The sequence below is a fragment of the Xiphophorus hellerii genome, chromosome 21, assembly GCF_003331165.1.
Source record: "Xiphophorus hellerii strain 12219 chromosome 21, Xiphophorus_hellerii-4.1, whole genome shotgun sequence".
NCBI lineage: Eukaryota > Metazoa > Chordata > Actinopteri > Cyprinodontiformes > Poeciliidae > Xiphophorus > Xiphophorus hellerii.
The window spans coordinates 23,723,827-23,744,484 of NC_045692.1; the positions used below are offsets into that span (position 1 = coordinate 23,723,827).

Genomic DNA, 20,658 nt, shown 5'->3' on the forward strand with positions numbered 1-20,658 from the left:
CTTCCTTTTTAATCTCAATAATAAACATTTTCATTTAATCACAAGCTCTGCTGATTTCTGATTCAAATGTCTCATCATAATCATAAACAATCAGTTGATCAGGAGTGAATAAAGTCCATAAGCTGCTCTTTGTACCAAACAGAGACGCATGTTTCAGCAGGAGTGACGCCTCTCTGCTCCTCTCTCACGTTTTTCACTCTGACCCAATTAAAAGCTGCGGATCTCACAGCAACATAAACATTTATATCCTCAAACACAAGTTTTGATCATATTCACTGAATTAATTGGTTCTTCATGGGCAGAAATATAAAACCAGTTATCCAGTAGTCAGTTAAAACGATAAAAAAATGATGTCACTACGATCATTTAGGGTTTTAACTAGAGATGGTGACTCGACTTTGATATTACAGATCAAATTGCACTGAAGTTGCAAAAATTAAAGCTTCAGATTTGACTTAGACTTGTGCTGTAGAGATTTGTACTTTGACTGAACAATACATGAAGATGTACCGGTACCACAATATCAAAACTAGACCAAAAATAAAGGCCCAGTTATTCAGCTGCCAGTTGAAACGATAAAAACAAAATGTTGCCATGGTAATTTAGAGTTTTACTACTTGGACTTTTTATCTTTTAGGACGCGTCTTAGCCTTTTATTTTAAAAACTTGAGACTGTTTGTGTTATTTCATTAAGTCAAAGTGAGCATAAATTAGCTTGGATGTGTTATTATTTTCTGAAAGAAAATCACCAAAATCAGAATTTTTCTATTAGATCTCAAAGAAAAACAAAAGATATGATCAATCAGTAAACTCTTGATTATTTTTTGGATGATTAAGGTTTGATGACGGACATATTGAGGATCTAGAATCTGTTAATCTGAACCGAGGTGAGGATGTGTTCGTCTTTAAAAGGTGACAGGAAGAAACATTTCCTGCCAGACTTCTTTGTTTCTGCTGAGTGAGGCTGTGAGGTCTGGTGAAGTGACGCTGCACAAACTGGACGTAAGAAATGCAACGGCGCTCTAAAGTCGTTAAATCTCAGCAGAGCGGTCAGGCTTGTCATGGTTCTGGACCTTCTGACGGAGGACCGTCAGCAGAATCATGAGCAGTGAAGTTACACAGCCCACAGTGTGTTTGTGTGGAGTGGGGCGACGGAGACGGACGTCAGTGTAACCAGGCGGCGCAGCCAGCGCTGACAGCGTCTCCATTCTGAAAACACACCGACGCATCAGTCAGCCAGCTGTCACCAGATCAAATGCCTTCAGAAATGGAAACACGCCGCCGTTTCCTCCGCTGTCCGCTAACAGAGGAACGTTGGGCCTCCGCTGTCCGCTAACGGAGGAACGTTCATGGTCATATATCTGACCAATTTTATAGTCAATGGACACTTTAGCCCAGAATAAAAAAGTCTTAATATTTGAACCTGAATATTTTCATAACATAATTTAATCAAACTGAAAAATACGTCTCATGATCTAAATATACAGATGAAACCAGACGTTTACATACAGTTAATTCAGATCAAACTTCTCTTCCTTTAAGTCAAAATGACCAAAATTACTTCTATTTGCTAAAAATCATTTATTTAACATCTTCAAGACCAGAAGTTTACATACATTTCCTCAGTATTCGGCAGCGTCGCCTTTAAAATAATACAAGCTTCCCCCGACAGTTTGCTGAGTTCTGGTCCATTCCTCCTGACAGAACCAGTGGAACCGGGTCAGGTTTGTAGACCGCCTCAGTCTCAAACACCTCAGACTAATATTAAAAAGTCTAACTTTTTCAAACAGCTGTAAAATTATAATAAAAGTTGTTTATTTTGGTTAAATTTGCTTCCCAAACCCAGCAGCCTGCTGACAGAACCACGACACACAGGAAGTAATCAGGGATTATAAAAGACGCCATAAATGATCCCAGCTCCACAGAAACAGAGCTGACCTGAAACGCACCGCTGCAGGCCACATGATGAGCATCGCTGCGTCGCATGCAGGCTCACATGCGGAGGAAAGCAGGGATGCATCTCTAACGAAGAAAACTCTCAATCTGCAGCGCTGCAGAAGGTCAGAGGTGAAACACCAGAATCACAAACAGGCTGATCATGAATGTCCAGTTATAAACTACACAGGCTGCAGGTTTCACACTTTACTGATTAAATATTAGATTATTATTTTTTATTATTCTGTCTGGTCTCAGTTGGTTTTCCCTGGATAAAGCTGCAGGTTTTTATGGGACAAATAAGAAAAACCTTCCAGAAGGTCTTTGAGCTTCATCACATAAAACTGGAATGGATACTTCAAGGTGTGTAGGACATGTCAGAGATCACAGTTTGGCCTGATCTGTAATGCAGCAGGAGCAAAATGCTCTGAGACGCTGAAGAATATCGACTTTTAATGGCTGGAGGTCACAGAAAGGCGCTGGAGGAGACGGGATTCAGCGGCGGCGAGTCGGCTGATTGCTCAGTTTATCTAATAAACAGGTGGAGCGCCGATTATCTGCCAGGTTGGAGTCAAACACTGTAGCTCAACCCATCAAATCTGACAGACAACCGCACCGATCTGCAGCTCTCATCTTCTACAGGCTGGATTTTATTAGATAAAACACTAAAGTTTGTCAAAACCTGCATGCAGGCAGCTGATCTGGAGGTTTCCTGTTTTAAACCCAATAAAGCTGCGTTCAGGTTGCCATGTTGGCTTAGATTAAAGTCATGTTATTATTGTGTCGTTGTGATTTTTAAGGTAATCCGCATGTATACCAGCAGCTTTCAGATTCTCTTTGACAGTCGTTTTACTTCAGTCGTATCAATCGTACAAATTCCCAATAACACACCGAAGTTTGTTATTGTGATGAAATGTTAAATATTTTCCATGACTTACAGATGAGATGAGGTGATTCTGCTCTGAGTTACTAAGCTGACTAATCACTTTTATTTGCCTCCTTTTCCTTTAGCTTCAGAAGCAGAGACAAACTTTACCTCTATGGACATTTCAAACCAGGACTGGGCGATACGGCTTACAAATAAACCTGCCACTCTTTTTCCTCGCTTTGTTCCTTGAAAAAAGATCCAAATGAGGGAAAATATCTTTAAAAAATGGCTTTTGTTTCAACCTTTCCTTCAGCGAGTTGACAAGCTGTAAAAAATGCTTTTCAAACAAGATGGCCACCCCGGGTGCACTTACATCACTCTGAACTCTGAAGACTCAAGGAAAGCATTGGTGAAATAAAAAAATCCATTTTAAAAAATTAAATCTTCAAAAATAGAAAATTTGATTATTGATAAAATTGATTTATCTATTTTTCAATTAGGAAAAACAGCTGTTGACAGGAAGGTTCTCCAGTAGCAGTCAGTCTTGCAACAAATCTCAAGAGGCCTCTGACTGAAAACTGTACAACTGTCTTGCCATGCTAGTGGCTTAATATGTGGCAGCAAGCTCTGCTAATCCTCCTCCTTTGCTTTTTAATTTTCTGTCTGGTTGTCTGGTTGGAGTGATGCTGGAGGGGAAGAGATGGTTTGAACTTCCTCCTTCTCTCTCTGCTCTTTTTCAACGTTTCTGGGATTTGAAGTTGTAGTTCAGGTATTATTTGAAGTTTTGAGATACTAATCAGCTCCTTCCAGTTGTAAAAAAGTAAAAGCAAAATTTCTTCCTGTCTGCACAGCGTCTAAAACCAGAGGGAATATTTGTCCGAACATCCGAAAATTCAACCCAAAAATATCAACAAAGGTCTTCAAACACAACAAATGATTGGAGTATTTTCTGTAGCAGCTGAGCTACTGTTGCCTAAATGAGGTCAGGACCAACTGGGCCGCAGGAATCCGTAGAACTGGTCGAGCCTGGAAACGCTGTGCAGGGCGCAGATCAACGACATCTGAAATATTACAATCCACACATTCCTGTGTGGTGCTAATATTATCCACCCTGAACCAAAGACAAATACAGTCTGACAGAACCTCGCTGCTTTTCAGAGTCTGTCTGATAGCTTTAATTTTTCAAAATGATTAACGATCAGATCACTGCTCTGGATTTCCTTTAGGAATCAAAACTGATAACTCAGAACGTAAACATGGCCTGGTAAAACTCCGACCGGTTTGTTCCTGCATCACTGCAGCACTGCTATTAAATCAACACCAAGAACAGAAGAACCAGACCACCATCCAGCTCTGCTCAGCTCAGTCTGACTAAAGTTCCCACATTTTCACAGAAACCCGGAAGGCAAACTCACTAAATGTCTACCTGACTGCAGTAAAACAGAGGAATTCTGGGAGTTTTTTATACAGGTGAGTCAATCAAGTCAAGAATCCAAGCTTTATGTGATCGGAGACACTTTAAGAAGTGAAAAGTTTTACAGCGACTGCTCTCTCACACAGTGTGGCATCACCTCCACTCCTGATTTAAATGATGATTTGGAACAAACTGGATTTGTAACTGTTGGCCTTTGAGAAACCTAGAAACTAGGTGTTATTATTATTGTTGACGGCTTTAGAGGTGGGCGATAAGGACTTTATCACGATATTTTGTGTTAGTATTCTGATAGCAAAAGTGAAGAGAAGAGTTATTTACTAACTTTTTTAGCTAGTATATCGCTGTGACTATGTGTCACAGCAATTATAGTCCCACTAATACAAACACTGCTTTTGAAACATTCCTATTTGTAACACACTTCTTTAGCTAATGTAAGATCCTAAAAACAGCTGAATCATTTTGTCTCACCAATAACCACAAATTGGTGCATCTCTGCTTTTTTTTCTTGGTTTTGTTAAACTATAAAAGCTTTAAAATAGCTCTAGTTAGCTTTTTTACTTACTAGTAACTATAGATTTTATTACTGATCTTTGTTTTTCTAGACATTTAGTCTAGTCATCTAGTCATAAAAGTATCAAATATGCTATTTAACTGAGCTTAAAATCACAATATCTGCTCGTTGAACTCAAAGATATTCTTTCCAGTTTTGATAAACATGGAAAAAGAAGGTAATTTTATGAAAAACATCAACAACAACAACCCTGTTTACATCAGGAGCCACCGGCATGCTGCCCAGACAGTTTTAAAATAAAACCATTTATAATTTTTTTAAAAGTCACGGCCTTTTGGTTAATCCTCTGAAACGCTGCCCTACATTAAAACAGCTTGGTCTCATTTGGTGACCGATTGCTCAGTCTCCCTCAGAGATCAGCAGCAGAAAAAAACACCTGAGCGTCTGGACCGAGCTGGTTCTGGAGGTCCACTTCACCTCAGGAGATCTCAAAAAAGAAGAGTCCTGATTGTGTGCCAACCTTTACATGATAAATAATTCAGCATTCATTCCAGAGTTTGCAATAAACATATTGGAAAGATTGTTTTGTTTTTTAGCAAAACAGCTGCAGATGTAGCTGCAGTTTGCTGTCAGGATGTTTCTCCAAAATAAAAGGAGAATTTTAGGTGAAGAATGTGAATTTCACATGAGCCGATATGAATAAAATATGTGATTCCCATTATATAAGCCAGTCAGGAAGAAAATCTGAGCTCGGATGTGGGTTAAACTCACAATCCAGGGAGAGAAGGAGCATCCTGCTCCTCACCCTCCAGCTCCGCAGGCCCAGAAAAACACGCACAGGGAGAGGACGGGGCGCCCGGAGCCGGGGAGCCTCTGTGTGCTGCGGTGTCACGCAGCGTCGCACCGCAAAGCTATTATTAAAACCGACCACACACACACACGCACACGCCCGCACACACACACTCACGCAGTCAGTCAGCCAGGTAGGCCAGGCTGCTTGTGTCAACATCTCAAGGTCACAGCACGGCTCTGTTTTTGGATCGGAACCGGCAGAACATCGCGGTGTTTCCCTAAAAGCGGCACCGCGGCTGAGACAAAGTGCAGCGGCCCAACCCAGCAGCCGGATCCCGCTCTGCCCTCACTCTCCCCGGGCAGCACGGAGCTGCCCAGGCCGGTTACTCCGGCTGACAAACATCTGGATGGGAGGAGCGGGAGGAAGAGGAGGAGGAGGAAGAGGATGAGGCCGCAGGAATGAACGGCCGGATTCCGCTACTAGTGAACAACCGGTGAGGATGGAGATGAGATAAGGTGATGAGGATGAAGAGGAGGGAGAGAAGGAGGAAGGAGGAGGGGGGAGGTTTGCGCTCTTTTTCTCTCCCCCCATTTTCTAATTAATTCCTTACCCTCTGACAGCTCCAGCTCCAGCTCCGCCAGCCGGGCTCGGATCTCCAACGGTATCGGCGACGCCTCACGGTCCGCCATTCGGCTGGTACCGAAGAAAACAGCTCTCCGGCGGTAACAGCTACCTCCTCAGCCGCTCCTGCCTCCTCCTGGCTCGGCTCGGAGGCGGTGGGGGGAGCGCTTCTCCTTCTCCTTCTCCTCGGCGGCCCCTCCTCAGCGGAGGCGCGTAAAGACAGCGAGGCGTCGGGGTAGAACAAAGAGGATAAATCTGGGTCCGGTTTTAACGGGGGTCCGCCATGTTGCCCGCTTCCTTGGCTCGGTGAAGACCCCCGGTGGTTCGGTCGGTTCTCCTCTCTGCCGCTGCGGAGGTTCTGCTGGCGGTTGTGATGAGGATGATGAGGCTCGCGCAGCACCGCACTCGCAGCCGTTTGAAGCTTGCTGCTGTCACGTGACTGTACGGAAAGAGGTGGTGACACTCATCACCTGCAGGGGGCGCAGCGAACAACCACACCTACAGAGAGACACCGCTTCAGTTACACCTGACTGAAATACGAGATCAGCATCATTTTTATATTTCATCCACTGAATATCTACTAAATGTATCTATTAAATTAAGTTGTGATTAACTAAAAACTGTTTTAATGAAAAATGCCTAAAATTAATAAGTTAATTTTAGGCATTTTTACTTCATTTGATCTTTTCCTTGCATTAAAATGTATTTCTTTAATGTAATATTTAACATAAAAAATAAAACAAGATATTTTTTTAAAACAAAATGCTCCACTGTGTAATAAAGTTTGCATCGGGTTTTACTGACTTAGACTCTTGAAATTCAACTGTTAATTTTCTTGCTTAAAAATAATTTTAGTATTGAATTATTTCATTTAAAAATAAATTTGTTGGACTGACTTGAGAAATTTTGTTTCTTTCTCATGTCTCTTCCAAAAATGTTATTTCACGTCAATATTGCATTAAAACTATATAAATAGAGTCCTTTCAAATTAAAATAAAAACGCAAAAAGAGAGGTGAGGGAAAGTCAGACCTGGTGACAAGATGGCCTGAAGACAGAATATGTATTTAGGAGGCGACTTGATCAGATGCACTTTATTAAATTTTTGGCTGATATTATGATTTTGGCCTGTTATGTCTCCATTGTGCATCTAAAACCTTTTATAACATTCCTATTTGCAGGTGACCCACTCTGCAGCAAAGCCTCTTCGGAGCACAAAGTCTCAGTAACAAAATATCAGCACATGTGAGTCATCAGCCAAACTCAAACCTGTATAAAAATTCATTTCCTTGAATTTATTTGATCATTTGAACCACATTTTTCAGGTGAAAAGTTCATTACAGATTCCAAGAGGAAAAAACAACCGTTTCTATTTCTGTCCCCTTGATGTCAGTTTCTGCCCTCAGATGACCTGCAGCTGAAAGGGGAAATGAACTAAAACGTGATCAGTCTGAGCGCAGCCTGTGACCCGTTTTCATTACAGGAGATTTATGAGTCCTGCCAGGAAAAACAGCAGCTTCCTGCATTTTAAAACTTTTACTCATTTCATGTGAAGCAGGAGAAATGTGGCGCCCTGGTTTTGACACCTGCCACTCCGTGTGCGGGTCTCCTCTGAATGCAGGTGAATGCACCTGTGGCCCGGTGGAACAACGACAGGATTTATTACTAAACCAGAATCTGTTCAGACCAAATTTGGTCATTCTGGTGTGAACTGAATTCAGAGGCGGATCCTGAAGTCATCAGTTTTATTTGAGTAAAGTGTGATGAAGTGAGCCCAGTATGGATCATTTCATTAGTATGCTGCATGCTATTCATTAGGCAGCTGATAAACAAATGCTGAGCCAAACAATGTAATTAGAGTTGTGATGTGGCTCTACCGCCATCTGCTGGTTAAGAGAAGGAAGTAAATCTGCAAGAGGCTGAATGACTCGGAGCTTCAAACAAATAAAAATCTAAACATGTTACTTGTAAAGGCACTTCTTTAATATATTTCTGTTCAGTATTCTGTACATTTGTACACAACAACATATGTCACAATGGTGCCAGCTTTACATTCAAACTTCACATCAGAAAACAACATTAGTCTCTTTACAATCAAAGAAAACATTTCTTCAAGTTGAATCAGTTTGTTCTTGGACGCTCAGCGGTCAAAACTCAGCAAGTTAAATAAAGTCAACAACTAAAACAGGCCAGTTTAACAAATAAAACTGAATCTGTGTTTAAAATTAAATAAAACAGAGCAACAATAAAGAGTTGATATTCAGTACTTTCAAACATACAGGAAGGCTTTACAGATCTGGTTATTAATTGTTGGGCCTCTAAACACGGGAAAGATCCACTTCAGACTTAAAAATTCAGAATAAATAACAGAATCCTGACAGAACTTCCTGTACAGAGCCGACGGCCAAATACAATAAATCTGAAAATAACGCCTGGCTCTCATTACACTGAGCCCAACAACAAGACAAGAAACAAAACTAAAGAATTACAAAAACATTTACAGATTATTTTCAGTTCCCTGCCAAAAAATTAAAGTGTTAAAAATTTCCATTCAGCATCAGCAGTTTCTATAGTTCTAAGATTAAAAATCCTGAGCTTGTAAAGACTGGTTTCTGTTTAGCTCAGAGTTTATCTCCATTACTTACTGATCAATCTTTATAATAAATATACAGCCAGCTATACAACTACACATTCCCATCAGACTGTTTTTGTCTCACGGCGGCAGCAGAGGCTGTTGGGATGCCTGGTACTCCGCTGAGGGGGCGGGGTCAGCCAGCGGCGCCGACGCCTCATTGGATGAAGCCTTCTGGCAGATCTCAGCGTAGCTCAGCTTCTTCAGCTCCTGAAGGAAGTGAAGAACAGGACCGGGCGTCAGGAGGCGGATACGCCGACATGTTTCAATTATTCATGTACTTTTCATCTTTACATAAACCATACACTGTTTTTAAACCAACAAATGAGTCCAGTTCAAATAGAGCTGGGTTTCCCCACTGTGATAGAGTACAACGTTTTCATGAAGTTTTCATGTGATGCGATTAGTGACATCACAATGGATTAAAACCAGCAGACAAAATACACAAGAAAACGGATAAAACTATTTTAGTAACCGATTATTCTGACAATTAAAAGAAATTGAAAGAAATGTGATTTTTCACATAAGTCTGTTATACAATATTAGAAATACATTAAAAGGTGAAAATCAACAGAGTTCAATTCCTTTAAAAGTAAGAAAATAAAGTTTATGGCCTAAAATGCAGTGTCATCATTCCTTTAGTGAACGTTTGTAGAAAAAGATAAATCTGCAGATAAAAATCCTTCCAACATCAACAACAGATTTACAGAAAAAGGTTTTCATCTTAAATGCCCTGATTAGTTTAATCTTTTTAAAAGAGGTTCAGCGTATATTGGTAAGAGTTGCTAAGCAACTATTTAAGACTGTTTGTCTAGTGGGCAGGCTTTGTTTTAAATAAAAGGTTGAAATGTTTAATATTGAAGTGACCTAATCAGGGAGTCACACGCTGCTGTCACAGAGCTGGTTGTGTTTTTGTCTTTGTGTTGTTAAAATGAAGCAATAGGAAACATTTTGTTCTTTTCTCCTGTTGAACTGAACCCAGATCAGCTTCAACCAGAGACAAGCACCATTAAACGACCCACATCTCCCCCTCTGGCTGATCCAGGTGATAAACGTGAGTCCTGAATGTGTCTTACTGCTGCTGGTTCCAGTGGCAGCTGGACTGGTTTGTCCTCCACCGTCGTCTCTCCGCTGTCCCCGTCTTTCCTGCACACAACAACAGAGCTGCATGTGAAGCCTCCGGTCCGGCCGCACAGCCGCAACAGCTGGATACTCACAGCAGAGACGCCGGCTGAGGCTCCACTGGAGGAAGTGATGATGATGAGGATGAGGACGATGAGTTTGAGCTGCTGCTTTTTGTCGGACTCTGATGATTCAGACACACAGGTCAGACTGGAACTGATTCAGGTGTGGGTGTGTATGAGTGTGTGCGTTACCTTGACGCTGTCATTAGCTGCAGGCGTCGTCGCTGTGGCAACATTTGCAGTAGACAGTGGGGGGAAGCTGGACAGGCTGAGCTCCAGAGGAGGAGGAGGAGGCTAATGAAGAGGAGACAGAATGGGAGTGGTTCACTTTTCCACAGTCTGACCTCTGCTGTGTTTTCTTACCTCAGAGTTCAGTTTGGGTCTCTCCAAGGATTTCTCCGTCTCCCTCCTCTTCTGGCCGAAGGTTCCCCTCCTGCTGTAACTGAGACAGAAAAACAAAAACCTGTTTTCTGCATCTCTGCAGTGAAATCCTCGTGTTGCAGAGCATCGCTAAACTAAACTTTTCCATGTTTTGTTGCTTACTAGCCTCAAACTTCAGTGTTTTGGGGGGTTTTATGAAAGACAAAGAAAAAGTAAAGATAAACTGTGAAGTGGAAGAAAAATTTTGTGTCAACAAAAAAGAAAATCTGAAAAATGCGGTGTGCATTTGTATTCAGCCCATCTGAGTCAATACTTTGTCTACAATTACAGCTGTCAGTTTGTTAATCAGCTTCAAACATTAACATCTGAAATGTCTGCATGATCTTCAGAGTTTTCCACTCTAAACACACACAGGGCTCTGCATGCAGGGCAAAATGTTCCTACGCTGCCAGCTGCTGCTAGCTTGCTAAGGTTTGGTTAGTATTTACCAAAGAGAACAGGAAGGCCTGCTGAGGCTGAACTACAGCTGCTGAGATTCTGCAACAGGAACAGTTACATTACCTTCCCCGGTCAGAGGGGGGCACCAGAACCTGTTTGTTGGATTCTGTTCTTCCGCCCCGGCTCTGCCGGCGCAGGCCGCCCCTCAGCCGGCCCCGCCGGGCCCTCAGGGAGGGAGAGGAGTACTGGTCTGCAGACAGCTGCTCCGACGGCTGGTAGAGGTCCGGGTGGTGGGCCTGCCAGCGGTCTCCACAGCTCAGCATCCTGGAGCCCCTCCTGCAAGTAGAGACCAAATTCAGCTCCAACCTGGTCCAAACTGCACGGAACCGGCTCAGACCCGGTCCAAACTGCATGGAACCGACTCAGACCCGGTGCATTAAAGGAGCAGTATTATGTAGTTTCCAGGCACGCAGCACCATTTTATAGCACAATCAAGTTACTATGTTACCTAAAGTTGTCATAATCCTGTATATATCAAATATCACTTAAAAGAAATTTAACATTGTAATTTAACGCCTTAAAATTGGGCCTCTGTCTCTTTAAGAATCTCATATCCTTTCTGAAGCTCCGCCTACAGGAAGAACATGCAACATGGCTCCTCTATTAACCCTTTAACAACATTTTTCCAGCGTTGCTCTGAGTAGCTCCTACAATGAGCTCAGCAGTTCCAACAGGTGTTTGCTAATTTCGGCAGGCTAGTCTGAAGGAGCTGAGTGGGAGAGAGTTGCTCTGTGAAGTGGAGGAGGTTTGCCTCAAAGGCGGAGCTAGGTCCAGCTGCTAAATGGTTGCCATGGAGATTAAAGGATTTCTCAAATATGAATGAACGAATTGAGGCTTCTGTTTTTGAAGGAGAGAGTAATATTATTAGAAGATGTAGAGCTGATAAAAGTGGATTTTTTTTTTTTACACTGGCCCTTTAAGAACGGCAGCAGCAGGGTGGCGGTCGTACCTCTGTCTGTGAGCTGCGTGTGGCTTGAAGGTAGAAGCTGCTGGAAACTCGTTCATCAAGTTGTTCATCAGCAGCTCAGGCTGCAGAGAGAATCAGAGTTAATGACTGAAACACTGAGTAGGACGGACCAGGTCCGGATCAGGAAACCCGGTTCTGCTCTCACCTCCACGTTCTCCTGGTACTGGGCCGAGGTGGCGGGCCATGCCTCATTGTTCTGGTCAAACATCTGCTGAGGGAGGCAGGACGGGTTGAACGTGGTGGGGGGGAAGTAGGAGCTGTAGCGGCTGCTGCACTGGTCCAACTGGACGGGCCTGTAGCCATTCTTGGGGGCGAAGGAGGCAATAGCCATGGTCTTAGCTTTGATCCGGGCCATGATGGGTTTCCCCTTAAACACCCGGACCTCCTCTCTCAGGTACCTGTAGGCCTGAAGGACCGGCCATGTTACTCTGTCACATCCCACACACTGATAGGATTATAATCTGACAGAAATACAGCCAAGCTGCTGGAGCACAAAATCTGCTGGAGGCAGCAGAAGACCTGAGACTGGGGTCAAAGTTCACCTTCCAGCAGGGTGACCACCCTGAACATGCAGCATGGTTCTGGTTCTGGTGTGTTGTACGAACAGCTCAGTTTATGACTAATTCACTACTGCAGTGCTGAAGCTCTGCAGAGGCCTGATGATGAACCAGATCTGGACCACTGGAGCTCAGATCAAAGCAGACTCATGTCAGAATGGCCCAGTCAAAGCCCAGATTTAAGTAAGAATGATGATATTGGATCAATTTAATTGATTTTTTTAAAGAAAACATCGAACAGAGAAGCAAACAGCAAAACCTCTGGTAAGTCTTCCCAGTGTGGTTTCTGCTGTTGACTGTAAATGTCCAGGCTGAACCTTCAGCGGCCAGCCCGGCGTCTGATAACGGATAACAACAACTTCATGTTCATAACAGGAAACAGGAAGATAACTGAATGTTTTCAATATCATTTCCATTTTAAAGCTTTAATAACTAAATATTAGTCATACTATGAATACCAGTATCTATTTCACTCCTGCAACATGAATCTGAAGGTAAAGGAGGGAGCATAGAGCTGCTGTACATAGAATGTGTCATTAGTTCATTCTTATTATTCATGTCTGAGCTTAGTTGGACTGATGTCCATCCAAACTGACTTGAGTCTGTTGTGAAAAGCTGAGACCAAACATGGTTCTGAATGGAGGCTGAATACCAACACGACACACTTTTCAGATTTTGGTTAGTTGGTGGCATTCAGTCTTTTTCTTGTATTTCCTGTCAGATCTTTGTGGTTGACATCAACCTGTTAGTGTCTTTGATAGCTGGATCAGTGACTGGCTCTCCAGCAGCATTGTGGTTTGAAACTTAGGTAAGACTTTGATAGGAGCTGTTGTACCTGCTGAGCGTCAGCCTCTGACTGAAAAGTGAGGAACCAGTTGTCGTTGTTGACGACCTCACAGCTCAGGACTTTGGGAAGGTTCTCTCCTTCGAACAGAGCCTCCACCTCCTGCAGGGAACATCAGAGGGTAAAGCCTGCAGAGAGCAGCAGGCGGATCGGTGCAGCAGCGGGACTCACCTCTGCAGGCGTGGTGTCAGGAATCTCCCGCAAGATCACAACGCAGCGGTTCTGCCTGGGCCGGACTTTCTGCCCGCACGGGGCCACCTGGACCAGAGGCATGGCTGCCAACCAGAGAGCAGGACGTTAGCGCTCAATTATTCTGGTGATTAAAGTTTTTTAGAGTAAAATATTGATGTGTTAGTGGGAGCTAAAACACGGAGCCACATTTGAGGATGTCGGAGATGAGCTCCAGGTCTGTGGTGAGGTTCTTGATGCCGTCCAGGCTGGCCAGCGTGGCGATGGAGACATACTGGTCGTTGTCCATCTGGGACTTAAGGTACAGGTCGCTGCTCAGATAATCCCTGAGAAGGAGAGCAGGAAAGGCTGACGGAGAGGTTAGATCCAGAAAACAGCAAAACGCACATTTCTCTGTACTCAGAGACACATGGAGGGTAAACACGGCGGGTAAAGGAGCTTTCTGCTGCACCAGCCGCTGTGGTTCCAGATGTTACCTGGTCAGGCAGGACTCCAGAGCTCTGCTCAGTTCCTCTCGGATCTCATCTGGAAACAGAGCAGATGTTTTCAGTCCGACAGTGTGACAAGTGTTGCTGCTGCGTGATTCCAGCTCCTACCTGTAACCGGAGGATCAGAAGTCTCTCCGTTCACCGCCAGAGCTTCAGGCGTTTGAGTCAGATACTCGGCCTCCGCCAGGTCCACGTTCCCTTCAAACTCTGACACGAATCCTGATGGGATGGCGATAGGGGAAGGTGAGGTAAAGAGGACGGCGTGATGCGGTGAAGAGGCGGGACCCTGGGCTCACCTTCCTGGTGGTTCAGGTTGTCGGGGAGCTGCAGCCACGGCTGCTGCAGCTGCTGGTAGTCCGGGTCGGGGATGTGGAAGCTCAGGTTGGGGTCGTTCCATACTTCAGCTTCAGGGTTGAGACACGGAGCAGCAGCAGCTTCCTGAAACAAACAACATTTAACTCTAAAACACATTTAGACTTCCTGGTGGTGTGAGCAGACAGGAAACAGATCCACATCCTAATGAATGTTCTGAGCCCAGTTTACACCGCTCTGGTTCAGCATGTTGAGCCACTTCTTGGATTAACAACAGCTTAACTAGTTCATCAAACCCTTAACTAGTTCTCAGTTCACTCAGGTTCACTGAATCTGTTCATGTTCAGAGTTCACTAGGTAAATGAGTCATGCCAACAGGTTTATTTCTTGTTTTTACCAGTTTAAGTGGTTGGAACAACCTTAGTAGTCAGAACTTTGACAGCATCACAAACCAGAAACTGTTAAAGATTCCCAGTTCCAGACTGGAAACCAGAGGCAGAAACCAGTCTGTTGATCAGATCGTGTTCAGCTGCTTTTAACTCTGTGGTTTAATGGTTTTATCTTGTGTGATTTTAGTTATCATGTTATACTTTATTGTTTCTACATGATTATATAAGAAAAAGTTCTTTATTGTCTGTAGAAAACTTTGATCAAGAGAAAATTGCTTTTAAATGTGAAGGATAAAGAAACACTGAATGATCGTTTCATATAAACTCTATTATAATTTAGCCAAATTCTAATTAAAACTGAAATTTGCCCACAGAATGTTTCACTTTATAGAATGAAATAAATGGAAACCCCTAAAACATTCTGCTAAAACTTGCCTGTTTTTCAAATGTAAACACTTCCACATACTTTCACTTAAAAATGTCATTCAAACTTTGAATTGTCTTAACGCCTTTTGGTTACTTCTGTATGTTCCAGCTTTTTTATGCTTTTTACTATTTTCATAAAATTCCTCTTCAATTTTTTGGTCATATTATTGTCAGATGTCACATTTTCAATGGAATCCAATTACAAAGTTCTTCAGCTGCTAGAGCAAAAATTTTTATGGTCTCTGAACAAATTCTGTTAACTCAATTTTCACTCTTTCTACATGTATTATGCATCAAATGTAACAATTTTGTCTGACTTTAGAAAATACAAGTCCCTCACTTATGTGGGACTTGCAGTTTTCTGGCAAATCGTCCCAAAGCGCTGAAGCGTCAACTCATCAGGAATAAGAAAATCTATTACAGGTGGCACGAAAATCAGCAAAGTGCAGCTGTATTCTGACATGTTTTCATAACGTCATATTACCTTCTAAATGATGTGACAGAGACACATGAACCTGGTCTGGTTTTCTCCTCAGACCTTCCTGACTTTCACGATTCAATCATTTTTTCTTACCAATTAATATTTTGCCATGAATCTTCTTTACTCCAAAGTTCCAAATCTGTTTTACACTAAAACACCTCAGATTGAAAAGTTGCTAAATCATAATTTGTACATCACAGCTCCTAGACAGATTATGATGCACACATGAAACACAGCATGGCTGTTCACTGATTCTTCTCAGTGCTCAGTTCAGGTTCATCATGTAGAAAACAGCGCTGTTAGGGTCAAAGGTCAGCACAATCATCTGAATGTAACGAAAACCATGACTCCAAGTTAACTCCAGTCTGGATTATCAATAAAATCTCATCTCTTGAAACTGTGTGTGTACATGTGAATAATAACCCATTTGTTGTGTCAAACCTAGAATATTCCAGATGTTTTCCTTCCAGTGTGTGTGTGTGTGTGTGTGTGGGTGTGCGTGTGTGTGTGAGACATGGAGCAGTAGAGCTGGAGCCAGACTTACAGCCTGGGAGCCGCTGGTGTGCCAGTCCCAGACGCAGGGCCCCTGGGGCGTCGCCGTGCTGTAGGGGAAGGCCCCCAGCAGGGCCATGGAGGGCTGCAGCTCTGACACCAGGGCCGGGATCTGCTCCTCATCCTCGCCCTTCGTCCTGTCCGCCTCCGACGCGCCCTGGGCCAGAGCATCGGGGTTCTGGTCCGGGCTCAGCCGGATCCAGGGCTGGGGGTACAGGCGGCAGACGGACGCCTCGGCCAGCTCTCCCAGCAGCTCCGACACCATGTCCCTGATCCCGCCCTCCTTCTCCTCCTCCTCCTCCTCCTCTTCCTCAGTGGCTGGAACTTCCTGGTTCAGGAAGTGAATCTCGTAGGACGGAGTGGAGGCATAAACATCGATCTGATCTGGGTCCACTGGCACCGAACCAGAACTCTCCTGGCAGCTAGCATCTGTAACCATCCAGTCTGAGTAACCGGGGGCAACGGGGAGTGAACTCTTCATCTTCTCCATGTTGTTTCTGTCTGAGGAAGAGTCAAAGGTCCGATCCGGTTTGGGGGGGGGTCTCTGACCCGCTGGAGTAAACCCGTCAGACGGCGCCTCCTCGTGTGAGGAAGAGGAGGAAACAGGAGAGGAAGGTGGCGGCCCAGAGCGGCTGGGAGGATGGTGGCTTATACCTTCATGGTTCTGAGGTCCAATCCGGTCCCAGCCCTGTGGTTCTGGTTCCTGTACACCAGAGGCAGCATCGCCGGCCTCTGCAAGGCTTCTCTGAATGATGACCTCTGACCCCTGCTCAGCTTCATCACAGAGCTCTGCCTTAGTGTTTCCTGTCGGCTCTTTGGGTTCCTGATGGAAGGAGTCTGACCCGGGAGCCAGCGGGGTGGGGTTCTGACCACGTCGGGTCGGGGTCGCTGTAGCATTGCTGACCCTGCAGATGACCTCTGTGTGGCATAGTCGGAGGGTCGGTCCCTCCAGCAGACAAAGGTCATCCTCGTCTTCCTCCTGGAGCAGCATTCGGACCTCGACGGTCTTCGGACCTGGACGGTTCTGGACTTCCTGCCCAGCTCTGAACCCAGACCCATCACTGCTTAGCTCTGCTTCTTTCTTCCTTAAGCGGATGTTTTCTTCTTCTGTGGCGGCGCCGGGGTCCTTCAGCTGATGGCTGTCCACTGTGGATGCCTGAGGGTCCTCGCCGCTCACGGCGGCCTCACCCTTTTGATTTAACACTCCGTCCTTCTCCAGAACTGAGTCAGGATCCAGTTTGTCAGCAGAGACCACTTCCTGGTCATGTGACCAGGCTATACCTGTGTGGGCATGGTCCCTGAACATGCTGGCCTCTGATTGGCTGGAGGGTGTGCCGGGCAGAGCCGTCTGGGTCCAGCTGGGCTCCAGCTCCTCGGCTCCGATGGGACAGATGCTGTAGAAGCTGCGGTGCGTTGCTGCAGCATTGAGTGGGAATCCTGCTGCGTCCTGGAGGCCCGATTGGGGACCCGGCTCCGGCCCTCCCTGCTCGCCGTGCTCCGGCGCCCCGCTGCACCCCGCGGCCCGGTGCGCGGCGGTCTCCAGAGTCTCAGGACCGAGCGGATTCTGGGTGGACACCTCCATGTAGGGAGGCGTCCCGCGGCCGGAGCTGGCCTCCCGCGTCCCAGCAGCCATTGCTCTGGTATCTGTGTGTGTGTTTGTGGTGATGAAGGCCTCTGGGCTCTTCTGGGGCCGCTGCGGTTCCGCCTCACCGCCAGACAGAGCCACCTGGGTGCGGTCCGGGTCGGGCCCGGGCCGGTCCTGTTCCCTGGCCGGCTCCTGGTCCTCCAGGCGGGCGCTGTGGGCCACGGCCTCAGCCTGCCTCCTGACCTGCTCCGTCAGCGTGCTGAGCCCGTCCTGGAGGGGCGCCGATAACAGAACGCTCCTCTCAGTCTGCGGCTCGGGGCCGAGCTCCTTACTAAAGCAGCAGCCCATCTTCTCCGGCCTGGAGGGAGAGTAAAACACAAGTCTGCTACGGCCGCACTCACCAAGAGCCACACAACATGAGAGTAACACAGCAGCTGCTCCTCGCCGCCGCCGGCCCGCATGCGGGAACAGGAACGCTCCCCCCTCCGGCCCCGCCGGCCTTCCCAGAATAGCTGGAGTGAGGGGCTCACATGTCCCTGCCACTCAACCCAGGGAGGGTGGTCTATGTGTTTGAATTAGGGCACAGACTGAGAGGAGTCACATGATCCAGCAGCCCACCAATCACTGAGCTGGGTTCTTCCAGGAAATCCCCCCCTCCCCACTCCAGGTCCTTCCCTTCTCAACCTGCCATGTGTGAGAATAATCTGCTCATGGAGGATCCTTCTTTTATTTTTTGATTTTATTCATTAGCTTTATTTGTTAGGGACAAACACACAATAACATAAACAACCTGAATGAAGCTGCAGTCCCACGCCTGAATCATGATGCTAATAGCACAAGCTAATGTGCAAAACTTCGCCCTAGATGGGTTTTCTAGTGAAATAGCAATAATAATGTAAATAATAGAACATGATATTAACAAAACATGCAAAAACATACACATAAAACAAAGACATGAAAAACAATTGGTATGGATACAATGCTGTTTTTGACAAAGTCAGAGTTTTGTTTTGTTTGTTTTTTGAATATATTGAATTATGAGTCAGGCGGCTCTAGAAACATGACAGAAAGCTGCAGTGTCAGCTAGAGTTCCTTTAATAATCACAAGTAGAGTGTAATAGTGAACTGGAAGGAAAACTGTTTTACAACAAAAACCCTGAAAACGTGTCATGTGTCTGTGGCCCCCTCTGAACACCGATGGGCCCTCTGAGGTGGATTTACCTGGTAAACACAGTAATAACCAGGAACCAGCTCTCCGAGCGTCAGCTGCACCTCTAGATCAGCTGGGTAGAACGGATTCACTTCTGACGTCATGGAGGACGTCGGCTCAATGGGACGAGTGCTGCTGCTGCTGGTCGCCACGGAGACTGTTGGGGGGGAGCAGAGCAGTAGTCAGCCAACTCAGCATGGATCTGAACTCAAAATGAGACGTCAGGTTGGGTCAACAATAAAATAGCCAAAAAAGAAAGAAAAACAAAAACAAAAGAATCAAGCACAATGGTCCAGTCAAAGTCCAGACCTCAACCTTAATGAGATACCAGTGAGCACTTTTTCTCTTTTCTAGACCAATGGAAAAATAAATTACATTTAATTTTTTTATTTTTTTACAAGTAATCAAATTAAGTTTATACAATTAAATATGTTAAGTTTATTAAGTTATCATTTTAAACAACATAAATAAATTGATTTTGAACTTTCTTATTTGATTACATGTAAGAAATTAAGTTTGTTTTTTTAAGATGGAGCTCCTTTTTCTTTTTTCAGTGAACGCACCAAACCTGAGAACTTCCAGCTCACCACAAAACAGGAAATCTTTGGATAAAGTGAAAAACCGGCAAGCAGAGATAAAGACCTGCTGGGTGATTCTCTGCTCTTTGCCAGCCAATGAGCCGATGTGCTGCAGGACGACGATCTGGACCGTTTTCTGGCCCAGATTGTCGTCCTATCAGGAATACTTTTTCTGACTCATTTATTAGGCCCGAGCAGCAAAGCGCTGCGAAGGCCTATTGTATCTGTACTGTTTTATTAGGCCCGAGCAGCAAAGCGCTGCGAAGGCCTATTGTATCTGTACTGTTTATTATTAGGCCCGAGCAGCAAAGCGCTGCGAAGGCCTATTGTATCTGTACTGTTTTATTATTATTCTGCCCCCCTCTTCGTGTGCCTTTTTGGGGGCTTTATCATATTCAAAAACTCACCAAACTTGGCGGTCGCGACTAGAAAAATTAAAAATTTTGAATTTTAAGGTTGTCGCAAAAATCGCATAAAAAATTGCTCAACGGCGGCAACTAGCAATTTTCTGTTGACACAATGGTATGAACGTACTTCATCGTAGAGACATGAAATTTGGCACACTTGTAGAGCTCACCAAAAGACTCAGAACTTACATTTAATGTTATAAGCCAACTATCACAGGAAGTCGGCCATTTTGTATTGAAAGTCCATTTTTTACCTCGATTTTGACGTTTACTGCCTTCGTATTTGATCGAACTCCTCCTAGGGATTTTGATTGATCGGCTTCAAACTTGGTCAGTCTGATCATAAGGCATGTTTGATTTAAAGTTATCAAATTGGTGAGTTTTGGAGCATGTTGAAGGGGGGTTAGCAGGGGTCAAAGTTCACCTACTCGCCATGAAACACGAAACTCTTATATTTCCTATATAAAAACACATAGAGGGATCAAACTTTCATTGATTGATCGTCATCGGGTGCCCTACAATAACCTATGGTCAAATGATGACATCACTTAGGCCACGCCCCCTGAGAACAGGAAGTGTCATGTTTTACTGTGAACGGTCGCTATCTTAGCCCTTTGACCTAATCAACATGAAACTGTGTCCAGAGACAGAAGACATGTTGGTGTGTTGAGTAATCCAACCCCGACCGGCTGCGATGAAGCAGGTGGGCGTGGCGGCGTTGCGAACGCCGTCGAATTTCGTTTGGCTCTGAATTCCACAATTTCGGGCCCAGCTGCTCCAAACTCACTAGGATGGATCCTTATCCACCCACCGACAG

General features: G+C 44.9%; 2 protein-coding genes across 4 annotated transcripts in view; both read right to left on the bottom strand.

The window, feature by feature from the left end:
* Positions 1–6,259, bottom strand: part of LOC116711784 (disco-interacting protein 2 homolog C-like) — a 50,497-nt gene extending 44,238 nt beyond the window's left edge. For 2 of the 3 annotated variants that reach the window (XM_032551290.1, XM_032551289.1), the window contains exon 1: positions 6,153–6,259. In XM_032551290.1, the coding sequence (XP_032407181.1) occupies positions 6,153–6,231 (79 nt within the window). In that variant the 5' untranslated portion in view covers positions 6,232–6,259. The remainder of the gene's footprint in view (positions 1–6,152) is intronic. The other variant, XM_032551291.1, reaches the window with a different exon arrangement.
* A 1,863-nt stretch (positions 6,260–8,122) lies between these two features.
* Positions 8,123–18,195, bottom strand: LOC116712363 (uncharacterized). The gene is made up of 15 exons (XM_032552229.1): positions 16,054–18,195; positions 14,198–14,339; positions 14,010–14,120; positions 13,890–13,938; positions 13,603–13,739; positions 13,396–13,499; positions 13,216–13,326; positions 11,969–12,229; positions 11,806–11,885; positions 10,920–11,132; positions 10,341–10,419; positions 10,170–10,271; positions 10,011–10,099; positions 9,870–9,939; positions 8,123–9,003 (listed from the first exon to the last, which is right to left on the bottom strand). The coding sequence occupies exons 1-15, from the start codon at positions 17,992–17,994 to the stop codon at positions 8,875–8,877; spliced, it is 3,618 nt and encodes a 1,205-aa protein (XP_032408120.1). The 5' UTR covers positions 17,995–18,195; the 3' UTR covers positions 8,123–8,874.
* Positions 18,196–20,658: the final 2,463 nt, after the last annotated feature.